The sequence below is a fragment of the Acanthochromis polyacanthus genome, chromosome 6, assembly GCF_021347895.1.
Source record: "Acanthochromis polyacanthus isolate Apoly-LR-REF ecotype Palm Island chromosome 6, KAUST_Apoly_ChrSc, whole genome shotgun sequence".
Taxonomy (NCBI): Eukaryota; Metazoa; Chordata; class Actinopteri; family Pomacentridae; genus Acanthochromis; species Acanthochromis polyacanthus.
In genome coordinates this window covers 2,005,353-2,027,141 of record NC_067118.1, presented here as the reverse complement: position 1 = coordinate 2,027,141, position 21,789 = coordinate 2,005,353, and the positions used below count along the sequence as shown (strand labels likewise).

Sequence of the window (21,789 nt, the reverse complement as noted above, 5' to 3'; positions counted from 1 at the left end):
CACTATGCAACTCTTCCAGGACATATTCTTACATTTACATCGTGTAGTGCAACTTATTGGAGTATTTTTATTTGCTTTACATCAATATGACCCTTACATACCAAGTTTAAATAATATGCAGTGACCTATGTCTTACCTACTAAAATAAACTGGTTTATAGTGCAATAAACCTGTAAAAATGAACATCCTTTTTGTTTTTTTCACACATACAGGGGGTCCTCCACTTGAGTTGGAGTTCCGCTCCTCCGGATCGATGTCAGTCGACTTTCGCCATTTCGAAGTCGGAACTTTGGTGAAAACGTAAACAAAGCCGTTCCATGCATCACGGTATCGATCAGTTCTTTGGAAAAGTCACGAATGCCAACAACGTTCATGCATGTTTTTACAACCTGAGCATTTTAATTTCTGTCTAATTTCACTTCCATGGAGACGGCTTTCCTTTTCTTCCAAACATCAGAAGAGTCTGACTTACGCTGGGAGCCATAATGAAGGACAAAAAGTTAGTGAATGTAGCACAATCCAAGGTGGACTACAACCGGAGAATGGAAACAAAGCCGCCTTACAGCTCCGCGTGACGACGTATTCATCTGCTCTGCTCATTAACTAGTTCCACATAACGACGAAACGCCGTAGGTCGACAACATTGTAAACCGAGGACCCCCTGTATTTCAAAATATAGAAATTGCATAGCTGTATCCCTCAAATTTGCACAATATCCTGTGATCTTGTTTATAAAGATTTCTGTTATGTGTGTTTTATTGTGCATTTCTACAAACCCATCACTGCTCTGAGACCCGAACAATGTGTGAAATGCTAATGCAACTCCCCAGAATTTATATCCATAAAGAATGATCCATCAGTCTCATCTGGTTTCTAATCTACCGCCAATCAAAAATGAATATGCAGTCGTATCACCCGTGCTACTCTGGGTTCTACAGGGTTAAAGAAAAAAAAGAGCGAGAGAATGTGAAGAAGAAGGGCAGGTTAAAGTTAAAGGATTCAAACAGATGTGTGAATGTTCGAACCTCGAGGAAGCGACAGATGTTGACTTTGTCGTGAGTGTTCATGAAGACGACGTTCTCAAAGAGCCAGAAGAACGGTCTGGGGTCGTCCTCTTTGGGCTTCAGCAGCTGAAGGATGCGGTAGAACTCAAAGAACAGCCTGCCGGTGCCCTCTGTAGGACGAAAGAAGGATTACAGCAAAGAAGAGAACAGCTTCTCAACGTGTAGGACAGGGGAGTCAAACTCATTTCAGTTCAGGTTAGTTCCACATTCAGAACAATAAGATGTCAAGTGGGCCGGAGCAGTAAAATCACAGCATAATAATCTACAAATAACCACCGCTCCAAAAGTTTCCCTTTCATCTGCATTTTTACAGACAATAACTTGTGCAGGTGGAACGAACCAGTTCAGTTCACGATTTATAGGAATTTAAGCTCCAAACAGTTAGATTAGCAGTAATGAATGTAATGAAACCAGACTAGCACACAGGCAGCTACGCACCGTACAGGCCTTTCCTGATGGGGTTGACGATGGAGAGGTCGTTACAGGGGCTGCCACCGATCAGCAAATCAAACGGACCCCACTGATCGATCTGGAAGAGAAAACAAGGGGATTTCAGTTACACAAGTCAAAATCTTTGTCATTTTTACATCTTTTTTTGTCATTTTTGCATCTTCCAGTGACATTTTTGCATTTTTCTGTGATTTTTGCATCTTTTCATGTCATTTTTTTATCATTTAGTGACATTTTTGAAGACAAAAACACTGAAGATTGTAATATTTAGTTTTGGTGTTTTTAAAAGTGTGTTCACCATAAAAATGTAAACTTCAGCGCTGGTTCACTTCTAACCTATTTTACCAAAGAAAGCATGGATGAGGTCACTGATCAATTGAAAACTTTTACAATGAATGTTATTGGAATAAAATATGTGTAGAAGTCAAAACAAACCCTAAGATGCTAATACGCTGTAAGAAGACGGCAGCTGTGAAGTTTAACGGGTGACTAAGCTCCTCTAATGAGATGAACCAAATATATTCTAGCTTTCCGTCCTGTTTCTGGTTTATTTCTGTGTCCTGGTTCAGCCAATCCACATCAGACTCAGGCGGGTCTCTGTCCACTATGTAGGAAATAGAAAAATGGAGGTTTGTTTGTGTTATTGATGCAATATTTGAGAATAAACGGCTACTAGGGCAGGTAACAAGGCCTCTTCCTCTGAATTTAACCCATCAGTGTTGTCTTCGATAATTAACTTGTTAACATCGAGCCCCATGCAGCAGTTTTTGTGTAGTCGTGTGGACGTACGTATTCCTCGTTGATGAGCCGGACGTCGCCTACGTGGATGATCTTCCCGTCGTGGTTGACGGCTGCTACAGCCAGAGAATCCTCACAAACCTCTGAAGCGACGTATTTCTCTACCTTGAAGCCGAGATCCTTCAGAACCAGGTAGCCTGAAGAGACCAAAAAAACAAATAAACAAACAAAAAAAACATCAAGAAAACATCTTTTCTCAACAGATTTAGTTCAGCGGTACTAGAGAGCAGAAAACAGTATCTGTGTTTAAATACCAGAAGATCTCACATAATTCTCACTTTAACTATTATTATTATTGTATATCGCTCTCTCTATATATATATATATATATATATACAGTATCTATTCTTTTCAATGTGTAAATATCCATATATATATATATATATTTTATTATATTGTTTTTTATTATTCTTATTTCCACCAACAGCTAAAACCAACCCCCTTGTGTGTTGCGTATGTACTTGGCCATTAAAGTTGATTCTGATTTTGTTTTTTCTCTTTAAAACAAGCAAACAAAAACTATGAAAAAGTACAGAAAAGAAAAGGAGTATGGGTAGAAGCAGTGCACTGTTAAAATACTCATCCCTACCTGTTGCTATGCCGTCAAACAGCGACAGAACTCGAACTGGTCGACGCAGGTTTGCAGGAATAGACGGATAAACACGGTGAGGCTCCTGCAACAGGAAAAAACAACGAGGTGAATGAAAGTCTGTTTCCTGAAGAGAGACGTTTATTTTGGGGTGAAAATAAATTACATACGACTTAAAAGATCTTTCTAAGTGTAAAATATGAAAACAGTTATTTGGTGGAGCTGGGTTTTTCTGTCACTTTGTCTTTTTTGAATTTAGTTTCTTCTGTGCTTTATTTTGCAGAACACAGATGCTCCTAATGTAGAGAGCTCCAGTTGTTTTCTCTGCTGTGCATCTGTTCTTAAATACTTTTTTCTTCTATATTTGAAATGTGTTTAAATACATATATATATTCACCACATACATATCCGTTTACTGAAGCTTGCTAGAAGTTGTTTTTGCAGTTTCCTGCTTTTCTGCTGTTGTTGCATTACGGTTTAATTTCCTCTTTCACTGTATATTTTTGATTGTTTGCATTTGACACTTTATGGTGTATTTTTCAGTTTAGTGTATTTTTGTATTCATAGTTTATTTTGCACTTTATGGTACATTTTGTTTCTATTGTGGTGGTCATTTTACTATTTCTTCTTCCTACTGTAACAACAGAATTTCCTCTTGGGGATCAATAAAGTGTTTCTATTCTATATTTTATTCTATATTCTAAAAGAAAACCAGCTTTAATTTATTTCAGTACAACAGAACAGATTACTTACTAGTTATCTTAGTTTTATAACTCATTATAAGATGGTATTGTTTGTTTCTAAAGCCTTACACAGTCAGGAAGATGCAATATTTCTAATATTTTAACTACTTTCTGAACTGTCTGACTGTTCCTGAATGCCCCCTTGTGACCAGAGAAAATTAATTTTTGCTTTTTATGACCATAAGTTACAGAGCAGCTTTAAACTACTTCAGGTTTATGAATGGAAATATTTCACTATAGTACAGCCTAATTACAGGTAGAGAAACCTCCTCCAGAGGACTGCAGACCGGCTAAAGCTGCGTATCCGTTTCTGTTAAAATGATGTCAAAATGTGAACTAGTCTTGCTGAGTCTTGATGCCATTGTTGTTAGCAAACAGCTTCTGAACCGGAATGATGTAAACGAAGAAGATTTTCACATATATGTAAACTACAAAAATACAAAACGACATGCCTATAATGCCCGAATCACCACACAACATCCTGTATCTACATACATTACAGCCTGTGATACTAATGACTTCCTGCTTTGGTGTTTTATAAGTATTTATTAGCCTAAAGATACTCTAGGTTTAAGAATGTAAATACTACACTACAGCCCTGTTACACTGGAAAAACTCTAAATCTTACCAAGTGTATTTGTCTTATTTTTAGTCAAAATGTCTCATCCCGCTTGATTTAAGATAAACTGACTCAAAAAGTGACATTTCAGCAGGATGGAGGGACTTGTTTTAAGACAATGCATCTTTAATATCTTGTTAAGTCAAACGATCTTGAAATTATCTTGTGTAAACCCTCCTGTCGTCCTGCGGGTCAAAATTGACCCGTTTTAATGTTTGAAAATGTGGGGAAAAAAACATATTTTCACAGTGAAAACTTCCACGTTTTCAAAATTCTTTGGGAAATTTCTGAAATTTTTTTGGTAGAAAAAAGAAATGCTAAAAAAAGTGCTTCTTTAAGAACATTTGGGGGGGGGGATCAATTTCCCCCCCCCCCCCCAATGTTCTTAAAGAAAATATTATAACCTTTACTGATATATATGCAATCACTTTAGATATTTTTAGGATTTATTGTTTTTGGAAGATTTTAAATTTTTTTTTAAATATTTACAATTTTTAGATTTTAAATTTTTTTTATTTCTTGTCAAATTTGAAGATTTTTTCAAAATAAAACTTGTAAGGGAAACTTTTGAGGATTTTTCTTCCTGACGGTTCTACACATTTTTTATAAATTGGGGGATTTTTGCAGAATTTTTGGATTTTTTTCAGACAAGGAAACAATATTTTTGCTGCCTTCGATGAAGACAAGAGGAGGGTTAAGACACCTCAGCTTGACAGTCCTGGTAAAATAGAGCTTAAAATAAGTTTTCCGGATTTAAGATGTCAATATTTTAAATATCAGATCTTGTTTCAAGAAATCTTACCAAGCCCTTTTTACTTGTTCTATAGGCAAACTTTTTCTCTTATTTCAAGGTAAAAATTCTTGAAATAAGTTTTTTTTCTTGTTTTGAGAGGGGAATCTTTTCCAGTGTAGAGTTAGAGAATTCCCGTCCAGAGGACTGCAGACTGACTACAGCTAGCTCATGTTTCTATTAAGAATGTGAACGAGCCGCTCATGTCTTACAAACTCCATGGCGCTGTTGTTGGCAAACTGCTCCTGAACTCGGACGCTCCAGTCCTCTCGTGGAACCAAAGAGCCGTGGGCTCGGTGAGGCTGACACAAGTAGCAGATCCACGGGTCCAGAAGCTTCAGCGAATCGAATGTCCCCGAGCCGACTAGGATGTTCAGACAGTCCTCACAGAAAGACCTGAGGTGGAGAGAAGATTAACCCTTTAAGCTGCAGTCAATTCCAGCCGTTTTCAGTACAAAAAAAAATCGCTAATATTCTATTTTTAAATAAAAAAAATTATGAAAAATACGGGGAATATTGGACGCGCATCGGGAGGTGCATTTCCTTGAAAACGACCGATTCGTGGATTTTATACCGACTTCAGGACATGTTTTGGACAAAATAGTTTACTGGCTTGTGTCATCTGGATGTAAAAGGTTGGATTATGGCCGTTTTTTGTGGAATATTTTTATCTGTGTGTAATAATGAACCTGGAAATGTGAGTCGCGCTGTGTGCTTTGAAGCCGTGTATAGAGAACGGATGGATGAATATTCGTTGTTTGTCGGACAAATGTGTTTTCTCACCCGCTGTGGTAATCACATCTGAAAGTGGTTTATACCGGCGGATTCATGAGAATCTAAGCTTTCCATCGGCATATAGTGTTTGTATAATCGCATTTGCAGCCGTCGGACATTCTTGAAATTCCTATGCAAATTAGTAGGTGTACCGCCGGCGGGACACTGAAGCGCACTGAAGCGCAAAGGGTTAAACAAACTGCTAACAGAAGGTTTAAATGCAGAGGTAAGAACGGAGACACAGACCTGCAGCAGCTGTTGTTCCCACACAGAATGACCTCCAGTCCGTAGCAGCAGATGGTGCAGTACGACTGGTATCCGTCTTCATCGTAGCGGAACAGAGTCTCTGTGAAGTTGTTCTGCAGGTACAAGGTTTAAGGAGAGTTTTGTAGACTTTCTGACCTCAAAGCAACAACAATGACGCTCATAGTTGAGCTTTTCACCTGAAGTGAAGGCGAATGATGCCATTTAAGTAACATCTGTTATTTCAGAACAACAGACTAATTCTATAAACTGTAATAAACTGTATAAATCACTTTATTGATCCACAAGGGGAAACTATCTTCGTTACAGTTGCTCTGGTTTAAAGTTAAATTAAAGCAGTACAAAAAAAATATCTGAACATAAGCTGAAAAAGTAAAATGTGTATTGTTCTAAGACAAATAAAATGTAAGCGCACAATGTAGTAACTATTATTGCACACATTTACACATTAAAGCTGCTGTCCGGAGTTTGAATCGCAGCGTCTCCTAAAACACTGGTGGTCCCTCCCTCCCTCTGATTTCGCCCCTTTATTTGTGCACGCGCGCAGTACATGAGAGAAGTGCCCGGAGTGCTGCAGCATCTTGCCTGTTTTGCTGTTTTCCACTCTTCTACATTTAGTACATTTAGTAAATAATAAAGGAATTACGTTAGAATGCTGTATTGAGTCTAACTTGTCCTAATACCAAAATAACATGAATCTGTTAGGACGAACGAGTAAAGTTTCAATATGTGATTACACTCGTGTATCCCTCTGGATGACGTTGTTTATCAAACTTAGTGCATTTACGCGTGTATATGTGTTAGATTGTTTATTTATTTCTATCTAGAGTTCAGAATTGCATGACTCCTCTGACGAAGAGTATGTCCCAGACGCCCCAACATCTTCCTCCAGAGGTCGGGCATCTAAACGAAGCCGTCAGGCGGGCTATGGAGGCCGTGGTCGGGGAGCGACGCGAGCACCCCGAGCCAAAAAACGTCCTGCAGTCTCTTGGCCTGACAAGCCGTGGGATTGGTAACTTTTCTGGAAGTTGCTGATCCCTGATGCTCTCTCCTCCACAAGCAAAACAAATGTGCGCGCGGTTGCGTAGTGCGTAGCTCGTCCACCTCTGCATGGGCTTGCTTGCTGTGCGCGTAACCGTTGATTGACAGCATGACAAAGCTGAAGCTCGAACTTGATTGGTCGGCAGCGACCGGCGCTTTTTGGAATAACATGGGGGTCTATGAGAGGAAGGCGGAGCTCAGGAATAAATTTTCATATCGCGTTATACTAACTTTATATTATAGTATCGAACTAGACTAACACATTTAAGCTTTGTTAAACAATGATACATAAATTGAAAACAAACGGAAACTCCGGACAGCAGCTTTAATGAGCTTTAACTCAAGACGTGAAGTTGAAAATGAATTATCTGTTTGCATGTGAAACATAATGTGGCCAGAAATACAGAAAAAAGCCATCTGACAAACATCCACCAGTCACAGATTGGTTATCCACACCAATTTGAGATGAGATGCTCCACTTACTGCTCCAAAACTCATCTTCTTAGTTTGTTTCTGCATTTTTTTTAGGCATCACTAACAATCTGACAATAAAATTAGTTTGAAAATGTATCTTAATTTAAAAAATTATCTAATTAATATAAGACAATCTGAAAATAATCCTCTGTTACATTTCTGATGGCCCCACTATCACAGTGTTTTGAAGTTTTGTACTTTTTTCCCCCATTTTCGAGGGCCAATAACACATTTTTCATGTAATTTGGAAAGTATTCTGTCTTTGTCCCCGCCACACTTAATGGCTGTGGGAGTTTTATTTATGCAGATATTACCCATAAACTGGCTTCACAGGTTAAATGCTTTTATGAAGACAAAAATAAAAAAACCTTCTGGTCAGAAAACATGAAAAACATCAAGACTGAACATTTGTTTAATTTGGTTTTCTTCATCGACTTTGAGCACTTGCATGAAAATCTGATATTTCAGGTCATATTTACGTAGAAATGTAAAGCTTTCAACAGGTCTGACGTGTTTCTGGGCCACTTTACCTCCTCATAAATGTGAATAAATGTAAATAAATAATAATCCCTTACTTACACTTCAAGCAGAGGCTGCCTTTGAAAAGAGGGTGGGAGATCTCAACAACGTCCGTCCCACAACACAAACAGTAACCTGCAGAGACGAAACAACATAAAACTGTGTGCTTATTATGCTTTCTGTGACACACTCAAATTCAAGAATCAATAACGAAACGAATTATCGGATCATTAGCAGTGCTGTGAACATGTAAATGGACATGAACATTTAACAGTTTAACCATAATATTCCATAAAAACTCACCTTCGATGTCCAGCTTCATGTCCGTGATCCTGTGAATGGTCTCCTCTGCAAGAAGCAAAACCATTTTTTGATTAGTGAACATTAATAATAGGTGAACTCAGGATTAGCAACTGAAAATTACAACCGTTTCATGGTTCCATGACAAAAAAAAAGATGCAAAATCACCACAACAGAGAAGCAACATCCAGAAAAACGGACAAACTCTCTGCTGGGAGAAGCAAAATCTACATTAAGGTGCAAATAAAGACTTTAAAATCCAGACAAGGACATTGAAAAATCACCACAAAAACACGTAAAATCACTACACAAAAAACTAAAACAGTTTGTGCATCACAGCTCAATCGCCAACATGTAAATGATCTAAAAACAGCAGCCAACTTGTCTGTGTTTTATTCTTGTGATGCATCAGCGGTTGATAGATTTTCAGAAAGCAGATGAGTGTGTGCCGCTGCTCTGATCCCAGTCTGTTCTTATGACATCAAATAATCACAAAAAGACGCAAAATCCAGAAAAACAGACAAAATCTCTGCTGGGAGAAGCAAAATCTATCATTAGATGCAAAGTCCTCCCAAAAAAACTGGCAAAAGCACTTCAAGAAGCAGCAAACTCACCAGAATTAAGAGCCTAAATCCACAAAAAAAGAAAAAAAATCTCTGCTAGAAGAAGCAAAATCTACCAGGAGATGCAAAGTCCTCCCCCCAAAAAATGCAAAATCACTCCAAGAAGATGCAAAACACAACAAAAAAACCTAAAAAACCACCACAAAACATGTCAAATGACCACAAAAAGACACAAGATGGCACAAAATGCTATCCCTACCAAGAAGTTCGGAGTTAAAACACAAATTCTGGATTTATGACTGATTCCAACACAATCCTGACTAAAACAAAACAACACAATAATTCTGATCTAGGGACCGGTTTGTCCATCTTAAATTACCCAACGTTCTCGTGGTTGTGTTTGTTACCTCGGAGTTTCTGGTCCGGCTGTGTGTACACCGTCTCGGTCTTCTCGTTCACCTTGTTGTAGATTTTTGCGTAGGCCTTCTTCCTGCTGGGCACAAAGTCTGGCGACATGTCGTCATTCGAACCCAGAGAACAGACTGTAATTCTTCCTAAGACCCTTCCCTCCTCTTCCCCTTCCCCTTCCCCCATCCTCCCTTCTCCTTCTCCCTCTCCCATTCTCCTCCCCAGTCCTCTTTCTCTGCCTCCCATCCTCCCTTCCCTTGTTCTCAATCTCTGAAGCCCATCTTCCTCTTCTTCCTCTTCCTCTTCCTCGAGGGCTCTTCATCGCTTCCCGGGAGAACTTTTCCACAGAGCTGGTTGAGAGTCTGTTTAAGGAGACGACCACTTCCCTCATCTTGATGCCCGCCGTTGCTCAGAGGACTGAAGAAGTCAGAAGAGGACGTGTCCTTCAGGATGAGCTTCTTCTTCGCCTTCGGGCTGTGGTTTGTGTTCTGATCTGGGTTTCCTGAAACAACCACACATGTAAGCATGAACACTCTCCAGATAGTAACTTTCTCTACAGTTACAAGAATCTATGCAAAAATCGTTAATTTTCAGTGTACAGACATGTGCAGCGTATATCTATCTTTAATGTATAGATAGGTACAATTTGATTATAAATATGTGCAATATCATTATTTTAAATGTATAGATATATGCAAGATTTATTTATTTACACTACCACTCATAAGTTTGGACACACCTTCTCATTCAATGGGTTTTATTTATTTGTATTATTTTCTACATTGTAGATTAATACTGAACATTAACACTTTTCTTTACAACATAATTCTATATTTATTCTTTTATAGTTTTGATGTCTTCAGTATTATCTACAATGTAGAAAATAATTCCGTAAAACCAGTGAATGAGAAGGTGTGTCCAAACTTTGGACTGGTAGTGTGTAAATATGTGCAGTATTATTATTTTCAATGTGATATATGCAATATTATTAAATATATATATATATATATATATATATGTATATATATTGTCAGGGTAGAGACTGTGATTTGTAGAATTGGAGTCTCTACCAGTACATCGATGGAACTTTAAATCCTGACCCCTGACCCCTAACCTTAAAAGTCTAACCTTAGCCCTGACAAATCTCTACTGGTAGGATCGCAGTCTCTACTGGTAGAGACTCCAATTCTACCAAATTGCAGTCTTTACCATGACATATATATATATATATATATATATATATATATATATATATGCCAGGCTTTGCAAAAGTTCTGTTACACGGTTTCCTGATCTTAGAGACGTTACATGTCGGAGTGAAAAATTCCATTAAACAAACTGAAAGTTCTACCTTATAGGCAGGTGTCCTTAATACAAATTTGTTCTCTGTTGAAGTTGTATCAAGATGGAAGTCAAAAGAGTTGCGATATCTGCTCTCCTTTGTGCTGGCCACAACAGGTCTGACAGAGCCAAGCAGCTGAACATCAGCCAGATGACCGTCCACAGAGTTGGCGGAGAGGCTCAAGGAATGGTGAAGATCTTTCAGGTCTTCACATGATGAAGACCTGAAAGACTCTGTGGACGGTCATCCGACTGATGTCAGCTGGTTGCTTTGGCTTAAAATTAGCACTTATCTGATCACAAGTTTAGCAGCTGATGTAGGCAGCAGCTGAACAAACTCCTGCCAAACCCACTTTTACTGAACAGATGTGAATGCCAACAGACGGGATAAAAACATTTATCTAATGTTATCAGACACAGATTATCTAATTCTGTGTAAGGAAAGAGAAGGCTTACAGGACCAGAGGCTAAACCCAGAAGTGACATCTAGACTTTGAATTTAATACACAACGAATATGAAAATACTAACTGAATTATGTTTGAAAACTCCAAATGGTTCACAGTGACGACTACATCTGTCCTATACTCTATTTACCAAATGTCTGTACCGTTTAAAGACGCTGTAGGTTCGAGTCCATCCGGTCCAGAAGGTTGAAATCCTCCAAACGCCCAGTCTAACATCTGATTCAGCTTCTCTTCTTCATCCTCAGGATGTGCAGAAAACTTCTTCTTACAACGCAGAGCTGCCTCCTGATGGACGGCGGAGCAGATATACGTTATATATGTGAGCATTTAATCCGTTAATGGAGGCAGTTCCGGTGAAATTTTAAACATTAGCAGGTGTTCAATCTGATCAGTTCTATCAGGAAACACTCAGACCTGCAGAGCCGAGCAGACGGCGTTTTTGTAGGAGGCGACGACGCTGAAGGACTTAACAGAGAAGTGCTGGTCGAATTCATGGAAAGGTTTCAGATCCTTCAAACTCTCCTGGAATCAGAGGAAGATGTCGGATGTTAAAGGCAGGTATGAGAATGCAGATGCAAGAGAAAATTCACACATTTATCGAAGGAGCTTTGTTATGTTGTGGGACAGTGTTGAAGCCGGACACAGGAGCTCGGTGGTGGAGCTTTAAAGTTCACAACTGATCTCTGTACTGTCTGAACTTGGATCCCCATAAGTTCTCTCATCACGTTCTTCACATTGGACTCACCCAAGAAGGCCTGTCCCGCCCGAACCACTGCACCGTCCTGTAGCTTGGATGCTGACCATTTCCTCTTTCGGGTACGACGACGCCGGGCCACGGGGGGAATCTGTTCACCTGAACCCAGACCAGCTCGCCCTGAGCAGATATTCAGAATCAGAATCACTTCCTGGGATTGTTTGACAACTGGAATGTTAACAACAAGATGTTTGAGCATATCAATGGGAAAGAGTAAAAAAAAAAACTTGATGAGAAAATGAACCACCACGGAGGAACGGACCGACACCGAACACAAAGTTTACTTCAGGGAAAAGTTGACATTTTCCTCGGCTCTCTTCTTCTATTTTGCTTTTTATTCTGTTTTTATCAGACGCTGTGAAGATAATAAATGGTGAGCTCCCTTGTTGTGTTGTTTTAGTAAATACTGGAAAGGCAGCAAAGTCTTTAACAGTATAAACATGATATGCTTTGGAGTTGTAATAATATTTTTTTAATTTAAATTTTCACATTAAATTTTGCATAAAATTATTGATATTTTATTGCTTACTTCACAGTTGCTCCCATTCAAAGTAGGAGAAATTAAAGCCGTAGGAAAAAAAATACAAACCTAATTTGAAAAGTACATACTAAAAACACAAAGAAAAGTAGAAGGTAAACTGTGTATTGTTCTAGGAAAAATTAAAATGTAAGCGTGCAGTGTAATAAACAGTAAAGGAGTTATATTTGTGATATTGCACAGAGAAAGGTGAATGCACGTTATTTAGTGTTAAATGAAAGTAAGTGAAGGGAAAGTAGAAAACTGCACGACTCCGACACAAACACACACAAATAGAAGATGTCAAAGCACAGACATGACAGTTAAATTCACACGCAGGGAGAAAAGCTGGTACTGCCAGCTCTAATCTACTACTACTACTAACCTACATGCTGCTAGCTGTACTCAAAGTCAACCTTACAGTCATTTTTTCCAGTGATGCTGCTGAGGTCGGTGTTCTGGGATCTGTGCGGGAATCCTCTTCGTCGCTGCTCACGATGTAAATAGACTCGGCTAGGAAAGTTCCTGGAGCTGCAAAACAGTGACAACGAGCGACTGAATCCACATCAGCTGTGTTTCTATACGAGCTCCATGCAGTCATGCGAGTTAAATATTCATTGCTTCACAAAGAGCTCTTCTCAAAGGAGCATAAAAACTTTCCTTGTGGACTTCAGGATGTTAATCTTCCTCCTAAAAATATGTTGATGGCATCAAATCTTAATGTTATAATAAGCTTACATCTGAGAGCTCACAATTTAAGCTTCATGTTGGGAAAGAAGAGCTGGAAATTTCAGCAGAGGAGTAGAAATCCACCTGTGCTGGAATTCATACTTGGATAATGAGCGCACAGTTCAGACTGATTCATTATAACTAGCTAATGTGAACGTAAGCAACCCCTGCAAATCTAAACTAGTTCAATAGAAACTCACCAGATAGATGCACTGAATGCACAGAGGGTAAAGGAACTGTGCAGAAAGATGCAAACATTTTGGAAAGAGGTTAGAGCTACATGTGAGGGGATTTTTTCAAAAACCGGCGTGGAACCAAAGAACAAAACTATCCCAGAAATGAACAAATATTGAGGATTTTCAGCTTTCTAATGGACGAAAAGAACCAACTATCCAATGGAGGAAAGGTGGTTTACATATTAAGGAACAAACAGAGGAGGTTTGGAGACACTTTGTTGATTTTGTAAGAACCAGGAGGTTGTTGTGCAGTGTGGTGAGGGAGCAGTATTGTTGGTGTTTCTTCTTTTGTTTCGTTTATCTACACTCCTGAACAAAATCTAACAGCCTGGGGGAAAGTAATGTGCGTTATGTGCTGGTGGATCTTAACCAGACTATAAGTAGAGCTTAATTCTACGTGTCCACAGTATCTGTTTTTCTCATGTGTAAATGCCCCTCTTGGTGGGCAGGTCACATGACAGCACTTTCAGCTGGAGTCTGGCAGATGCAAACTTCTCTTTGTTACGAAACAGTTCAGCGAAAAGTATTTCTGATAGCATTTGAGGCAAGAAATACACCCCTGTCAAAAGTTTTAGGACAGGTTCTAATTCATTTGAATGAGAAAGTGTCCTAAAACTTTTGACAGGGGTGTAAGCTGCTGAATCTGTCCTGGTTTTGGTCCAACGGCGGCTGGTTCAGACGTTTGACGAAATTTTCACGATGCGTCGGATCTTCGTTTGCACACCAAATTTTAGAAGTTGAAATAGAAGTCGAGTCTACTTTATGCAAATGAGCTGCGGAGAGAATGCGGCGCAATGGAAACAGCATTCAATGTGGTGTTTCACTTGCCTGGGGACCAGACAGCCTTTATATTGTGTATTACAAATACACAAAGTCAGTCTGGAACTGCTCCATTGAACCAAATCTAGCCCAGAGGCGGGACTACCGATCACAGCTTGAATTGGAGAGAGCCAATCAGCGTAACACATGTGTGACGCAATCACTAAGCGACTTAACAATTGCCTTTCCGCCATGATGTTTTGTAGTTTTAACAGCTTCCTTCGCCGTACAGGGGTCCTGAGGAAAATCTAAGCTCTCCCTTTCAACAGTGGAGGGCAGCAGTACGCATTCTATCGTACAGCCTGCCGGAATTAAAAATACATCCTTTTTAAAAAGAAAGCTTTAAGAGCTGCTTCTTGTTGAGGTTTTAAGGACAAATTCAGGCCGTGCAAAACAGAGGAAAGCACACGAGAGAAACCTCGCATCGTTAACTCCCGCCTCTGGTGCTCTGATTGGTTCGGTCTGATCTGCTCGGAGCTTGAAAACCTGTCAAAACGTGTCAGTGGAGGAGGGCTAGACCGTATTCCCGTATATCTGGTGTTAATGTAGAGCTGACTAGCTGTGATGTAAACTAACATTTCCCTCATGATGTTTATTTGCAATTTACATGAAGATCACTTCTGTGCAGGATAATTTTACAAGCTGCAGAGTCAGTCACCTGCTTTAATGCAGCTTAATAAGGTCAGAGTAAGTCAATATCATAATGAGGGCCAATGAAATGTGGGGAAGACTTAGGCTACGTTCACACTGCAGGGCTTAATGCTCAATTACGATTTTTTGTGAAATCCGATTTTTTTGCGAGTTCGTTCACATTTCCAATTAAATGCGACTTGTATGTGATCTCCTGTGTGAACCTCACACGAATCAAAAGTGTCCCACAGCACAGATGAGGACAACAACGACACGCAGAGAATGTGTTCAGTGTTTACGAAGTAAAAATGGACGCTAACGGCATATTTATAACTTAATCATTTTAAGGAGAAGATCAAGAAGGAAGAGAGCCAGGATTTTGGCCCTGGTGTTTTGTGGGCAGTGGCAGCAACGTCTGTCCAGAGAACTGTGTGGGTGTGGAGTCGCAGCCAGGAGTGGTGGATAGTGATGAGAGAGGCTTCACAGATGCAGACTTCATTCAGAATTTTCAAATGACAAGGGCGACCTTTACGTACATGTGAGCGCCTCTTGTTTTACACTCACAGCAAGACACATGTCTTCAAAGGACAGCTAACACGTCCACGGCCGCTTCGTTTCTTTGAGTCTTTAGCCTCTTTATATTTGGCTCGGAGGCTCTTTAGGTTTCTTTGGCATTGGGGCCAGGACCGTTTATATCCACACTCGGCCATTTCTTTGGAAATATTTTCAAAAACCACCCAGTTCCGATAAGACCCTTCAGGTTTGGCCTGAATAGAGCTGTCCCCCCAAATACTTATAAGGTCAGAAACCTCGCTTTCCCTCCATTGGCTGGACTCCACAGTATCGTCCGCCATGGTTCTTGTTTTGCTTGAACGCAGAATAGTGACGTTTGTCGTGTACCAATGACGTGTAGGTCGGATAAATGCGACCTGGCCGTTCAGACTGAGCACAGCAAAAGATCCGATACGTATCGGGATTAGGACCACATATCCAAGTGGTCTGGGTGGCTTTGGAAAAAATCGGATCTGTGTCGTTCAGACTGTCATGAAAACATCAGATACAGGTCGCATAGGAGCAAATAAAATGGATTTGGGTCACTTTAGCCTGCAGTGTGAACGTAGCCTCATTGAATAAAAACAAGCCATCCTTTTTGTTTTGTTTCTTACGGACTGCTGGCGTCAGTCTGCTGCTCCGCGGCATAGTCACCTCTTCGACCACATCTGGCAAAAACAGAACACAGTCACATTGTTAACTTGTTTACTCTGAAATAAGTCACAATAAATTAACATAACGATGCTGATGAAGGTAAAAGTAACGACATCTGCAGTCTAACCTGAGGAATGGTCTGTGTAGTCCGAGTCCTCCACATTGTTGTGGTGTTTCTGTTTTTGAATTTGTAGAACAGGTTCTGCTGGAGGTCTGTCGTTGTCCTCTGATGAACTCTCCTCTTCTTCTTCTTTCTTCCTCTGTCTATAAGCTGACCGGACCGGTAGCTTCCTTCTCCGGATCTGAGGTCGGGCTCGAGGTCGAGGCTGAGGCGAGGCTTTAGGGGTTTGTTTGCTGTCGCTGAGAGCCTTCATGCTGTTGGACATCTTGTGACAAAAACAACTAAGTAAAATGAACACTGTGCAGTTTTGTTTCAATGGTAAAATACAGCATGCTGTCTATGAAAGTCAAAGTAGCTTTCATATTTTGCCCAGTGAATGTGTACTTTTTCATATCATATCACGATCAAAGTAGATAAGTTGATGTGTTATTTCCACTACAGAGGAAACCAAAGGGCTGAACTGTGAAGTAAGTTTGACATATTCAGGCTTTCTTTGAGCGAGTCGTCTCAACAATAACCTAAAACCTCAGAGTTGACAGGTATCACAAAGGTGGGTTTCAGCTTTCTTTGTTAACTCAAGTTTAATTTTGTAAATAGACCACAACGAGCATCTAAGACATTTATCTCAGTCTGCATCTCAAACTGTAACTCAGTGTTAAGCTGGGCCACATCTTCAATGGGATGGAATCTGGATCTGATGAGGTCAATAAACCAACCAGTGTGCTTCCTGAATGTCTTCAGTGATCATCACTCACCTTAGCAAACACTTGTTTCCGGTGCAGAGAGCTGGGCAGAGCCAGCAGGGTCAGCTGGAGTCTGTACAGACCAGAGTACTGCCTCATGATACGCAGCGTCTGTACAGATAATACAGGGAAGTGAAGCGGTGCAATGATGTTTGATATTCAATATTTATCTTTCTACTGAAGATGTGCAAAAGAATAACTAAGAGACTGGCTTTTAGAAATCTGTAGTCACAGAGCAAAACCACTGTTTCTGTTCATGGTGTTCAGGTGTTTATTGCAGCTACCAGACAGTTTTCATTTAGGATTTACTTTGGCCCGGCTGAGATCGCTTCCATTCGTTCTCCTGTGTTCCTCCTTCACCGTCTGACTGAAGCTGAGGTAGTCGGTTTCCAGCTGATGTGCTCCTGGAGAGCCGGTGCCACACAGACCCAGCTGAACCGCCAACTCCAACAGGACGTTTCTGATGATTTTATCGTCCTGCAGAGGCAACGTGCAGATCGGTAGGAAACTGACTTTAGAAACAGACAACAGTGCACACAAGCACAGAAGAAAACAAACATTTAGGAAAAGTAAAGAACAAGAAAACAAAGTTGTACATTTTTAGATTGTTTGACTAATAATCCCAGGAACGCAGTTAAAACTGAATCAGAATGAGAAAACCTTTCCTGTAAATGAACCTCTTCGTTTTATCGTGCAAATGACACAGGAAGGTGCAGAAAAGTTTACATACACAACTTTAGAATGTGGAAATGTGCATATTTTCCAAAACTGTGTCTTACCTGTCATAAGAGTTTACACTGGCAGTTATCAGGGGGAAGACGGGTGAAAAAACAGAATAAAACCTCCTTACGCTCATATATTTGGGATGATCCAGCACCAAGCCAATATTCCTCAGTGCCACGTCTGACAGCAGCTCAGGGATGCTCTCCACTAAACTCTCCAGCGCTGCTCTGTAGAAACACTGAGCATGCTTCAGGAAGTCAGTGCGGTCCTGTTCCCCCAGATCCACCACAGGAGTCGCCCACAGAAACTCCTTGGCCTGAGAGCCCACGTGGATCTCTGCTGGGGGCAGCAGGTAACTGTTGCTGTAGAGCAGATCCACGTCTCGCTTCCTCAGGAAACGCTCGGCGGCGGACGGGCGCAGGACGCTGGCAGCGAAGGCGCTGAACAGCGAGGAGGTCAGCTGGAGCTCAGCGGTGACGCCTGAAGCGCTGCACTGATGCATCTCCTGGAGAGCTCGGAGCGGGTCCAGAGCGTGGGACAGGAACAGGAAGTGCAGCTTCACTTCATGGTTCATCAGCTGCGTTCTGATCCGTGCAGCCTCGCTGCCTTGGAGTGACTTAAAACAATCCACCAAGCCCCTCCAGCAGCCGACCATCTTCTGCACAGTGAGGATGAAGAACAAACACTGTGTTGAGATGGGACGGGACGCATTATAGGGCTCTGCACCGGCAAACAGCTCCTTCAGGCTGCCGCTGGCGGAGGGGTAGGTGGAGTAGTAATAGTAGATGTCTTCAACCAGGTTGACCACGTAGCTGAAGGAAGCCTGGAGTCCGGTGTGGCAGGCTCTCCCTGCCATCCAGAGAGGCCACAGACAGATATGAAGCGAGGGTTCAATAACCGGAGGTGGGACACGAACACTTGACTCACTGGATGAGGGGCATCGCAGTAAAACATGGCGAGGTTGGACAGAGGAAGGCCCAGATCCGTCAGCGCCTCAACCAGAAGGCGAGCATCAGAATCTGCTCTTGTAGCGTCCCCGTCTGCTGAGATTTGAGGACCGACATTGACACTCATCTGCTGAGCGTGTAGCGGCCTCACCACGCTAACACCTGAGCTCTGGTCGATGTAGCCGATCAGGACGATGCTCGAGCTCTTTCCTGCACTCAGCTCCACCCCCACATACAGATACAGGCAGTAAGGAGTGTCTGAACAGGCCTGGACGATGTCTTCTGGGTCGGTTCTGTCCACATTATCACAGCAGTATCTTCTGATGAAGAGCTTCAAATCACCTTCTACCTCCTCTTTCCTCTTTATTGGGCTTTTCTGAACACACTTGAGTTTCTCCACCGTCTCCATTTCCTCCTCTTCAGAAGATATCAGTAAAATCACATCTCCATTCTGATACATGTTCTTTACTGGTGTGTCTTTTCTCGGTTCCTTCACAGTTCTGTCATCTGTAATGAGAACAAAAAGACAATTAGAATGTTTAAATGCTACTGAAGCTTTCTAGTAATGAAGCAAACCACACTTTGGGCTTCATATTGTAGCGCAACTCACACTGATCACACAGCCCCACCATCCTGTGCACCGTGATCACATCCTGTGCACCGTGATCACGAGTGACTTTCCACACCCACGATCCTGTGCACCACTCCCACTCACCAACACTCCGCGCCGTTCAAACGCTGAATCAGGAAATAGGATAAGAGGGCCAGTCCGGAGAGGCGATGAGGAGAGTGAATGAGGAAGAGATCGGCGTACGTGTGCGTTGTAGCGTCGTGTAAGTCCGCGTCTTATGCTCTGTTCTGGAAGTTCTGTGCGTCGTTCAAAGTGGGCATCAGCCGAAGACGGATTTTACCCGGGGCATTGTGTCTATAGGAATATCAGGAGAGCCTCTCTTCGCCGTTGGGTCCGGAGTCCGACAGTTGGATGGAGTGACCACTGGTTTACTGACCGACTGACCTTAACCGACTATAAATTCCGTGAGTGATTCTTGAGTGTGTGTGGAAAGTCACTCATGATCACGGTGCACAGGATGTTGTAACGGGTTAGTCTGGGGTGCCAGCCAGAGTCGCGTCTGACAATTCAAGAAATAAAAACCTTTTTTATACCCACACAAATCAAGAACGTCATGTAAAGCAAAAACAATATATTATTATGCACATATCAACCAGAGAGGGAGAAGAGGAAAAAACAAAGCAAAGTAGATTTTCCAAATTAGATTCAATGCATATGCAAGTCAAAACCAAACATAAAATAAACTCAGCTGTGTGTGCACTCAGGTAAACTCAGTTCAGTTCGGGAGTTAAGTTCATTTTAACCGCAAGATCCATTTCGGGTTTTCAACATAGATTTCACACACAGTTCAGTCCAGTTTAAGCCCAAAGAAAACCAACTTGAAATTGTGAATCCAGTCCGGGTTTTACCGCGGACCTAGTCTTTTCGTTTCCAAACCCGGACAATAATACCCCAGCGTCTTTTCGCTATTTAGAAACACTCATTCATAAATCCACACACACTCAAGAATCACTCACGGAATTTATAGTCGGTTAAGGTCAGTCGGTCAGTCAACCAGTGGTCACTCCATCCAACTGTCGGACTCCGGACCCAACGGCGATGAGAGGCTCTCCTGATATTCCTATAGACACAATGCCCCGGGTAAAATCCGTCTTCGGCTGATGCCCACTTTGAACGACGCACAGAACTTCCAGAACAGAGCATAAGACGCGGACTTACACGACGCTACAACGCACACGTACGCCGATCTCTTCCTCATTCACTCTCCTCATCGCCTCTCCGGACTGGCCCTCTTATCCTATTTCCTGATTCAGCGTTTGAACGGCGCGGAGTGTTGGTGAGTGGGAGTGGTGCACAGGATCGTGGGTGTGGAAAGTCACTCGTGATCACGGTGCACAGGATGTGATCACGGTGCACAGGATGGTGGGGCTGTGTGATCAGTGTGAGTTGCGCTACAATATATTTGCCTTTTTGTGATTTAGATATTGATTGAAGGCTTTTATCAGATTAGATATGAGGAGACTGACACAAAAAAGCCAGAATATTTGTCGTTTTTGTGAGACTGTATGTTTTTGACACCATAAATACAAATTTATTTTCTTTCCTGATCTCTATCTGATCTGACATTACATCTCCAACACAAAGCTTTGGCTCTCCTTATAACATAGCAAAGCCTGTTGTTCTATTTTAACAACTTTAGCACTGTGCAGGTCTGAACAAACAGAAATCTGAATATTTCACCTTTGCACAGAGTCCTGCAAAGCTTACAGTGAGGAAACACTGATGAAAAACAAACATTTTCACAAAGGAACACTCTCATAAAGTAATCAGAGCCCATCTAACACTGATGCCAATGATCACCATTTATCGCTCATCATACATTTTAAAACGTTTCAGTTGGACGGCATCCAGCTGCTGGTGTAGCTGCATCACATGTAGGATGTCTGTTTAACTATGGTGTGATGTGCTCTGATACGTACCTGGGACAGCACAAACCAAACTTCGTCCACCTCTGGCCTCTAAGGGACGATACTCCCTGCCTGTGTTGTTCCTGTCAAAGAAATGCTTGAACCACTGCAGCAACTCCAGAGACATGCCGAACCTCCACCTCATCGGCGATATGGAGGGAATGTACTGGAAGGAGCAAAGTTTAACACACATACTTGTGTTTACATGGTTTCTATGTAGTAATTCACATTTTTCATCATGCTAACGAGTCTCAGTGTCTCTCAGAGAGGACGTGAAAGTGGGATGCATGAAAGACACGAGAGGACGGAGGAGCTGAGGCTTCAAAATGAGAAATCTGTTCCCTCGTCTCAGTGTTTAAGGCGGAGTCTGTAATTCTGGGAACGACTGCTGATATTCGGCTAGTTGGCATATTTAAATGTCAGATACACCAGATGTTCTGTACACAAGCACAACGGTGCACAGGAAGCGTGGGAATAGCTGATTTCTATTTCTAGTGCTCACAGAACTGACCGCTACAAGACCATGAGGAGGGATTTATCGAATTTGAAATGTATTGGATAAATATTATACACTTTGCGTGTTCTTTTGTCCATTGTTCCCTCATCTATCTCGTATGTAACATG

At 41.4% G+C, this 21,789-nt stretch overlaps 1 protein-coding gene across 1 annotated transcript in view; it reads right to left on the bottom strand.

The window, feature by feature from the left end:
* The window catches only part of LOC110969083 (uncharacterized), a 36,107-nt gene that overhangs the window by 9,940 nt on the left and 4,378 nt on the right, over positions 1–21,789 (bottom strand). The window contains 23 exon segments of the mRNA XM_051949680.1: positions 1,026–1,174; positions 1,503–1,593; positions 2,304–2,449; positions 2,902–2,986; positions 5,266–5,449; positions 6,074–6,186; positions 8,132–8,136; positions 8,186–8,260; positions 8,429–8,473; positions 9,396–9,510; positions 9,512–9,577; positions 9,579–9,898; positions 11,346–11,487; positions 11,617–11,724; positions 11,948–12,076; positions 12,895–13,004; positions 16,054–16,107; positions 16,221–16,479; positions 16,970–17,068; positions 17,267–17,434; positions 17,808–18,535; positions 18,538–19,134; positions 21,178–21,331. Of these exon segments, the coding sequence (XP_051805640.1) occupies positions 1,026–1,174; positions 1,503–1,593; positions 2,304–2,449; positions 2,902–2,986; positions 5,266–5,449; positions 6,074–6,186; positions 8,132–8,136; positions 8,186–8,260; positions 8,429–8,473; positions 9,396–9,510; positions 9,512–9,577; positions 9,579–9,898; positions 11,346–11,487; positions 11,617–11,724; positions 11,948–12,076; positions 12,895–13,004; positions 16,054–16,107; positions 16,221–16,479; positions 16,970–17,068; positions 17,267–17,434; positions 17,808–18,535; positions 18,538–19,134; positions 21,178–21,331 (3,942 nt within the window).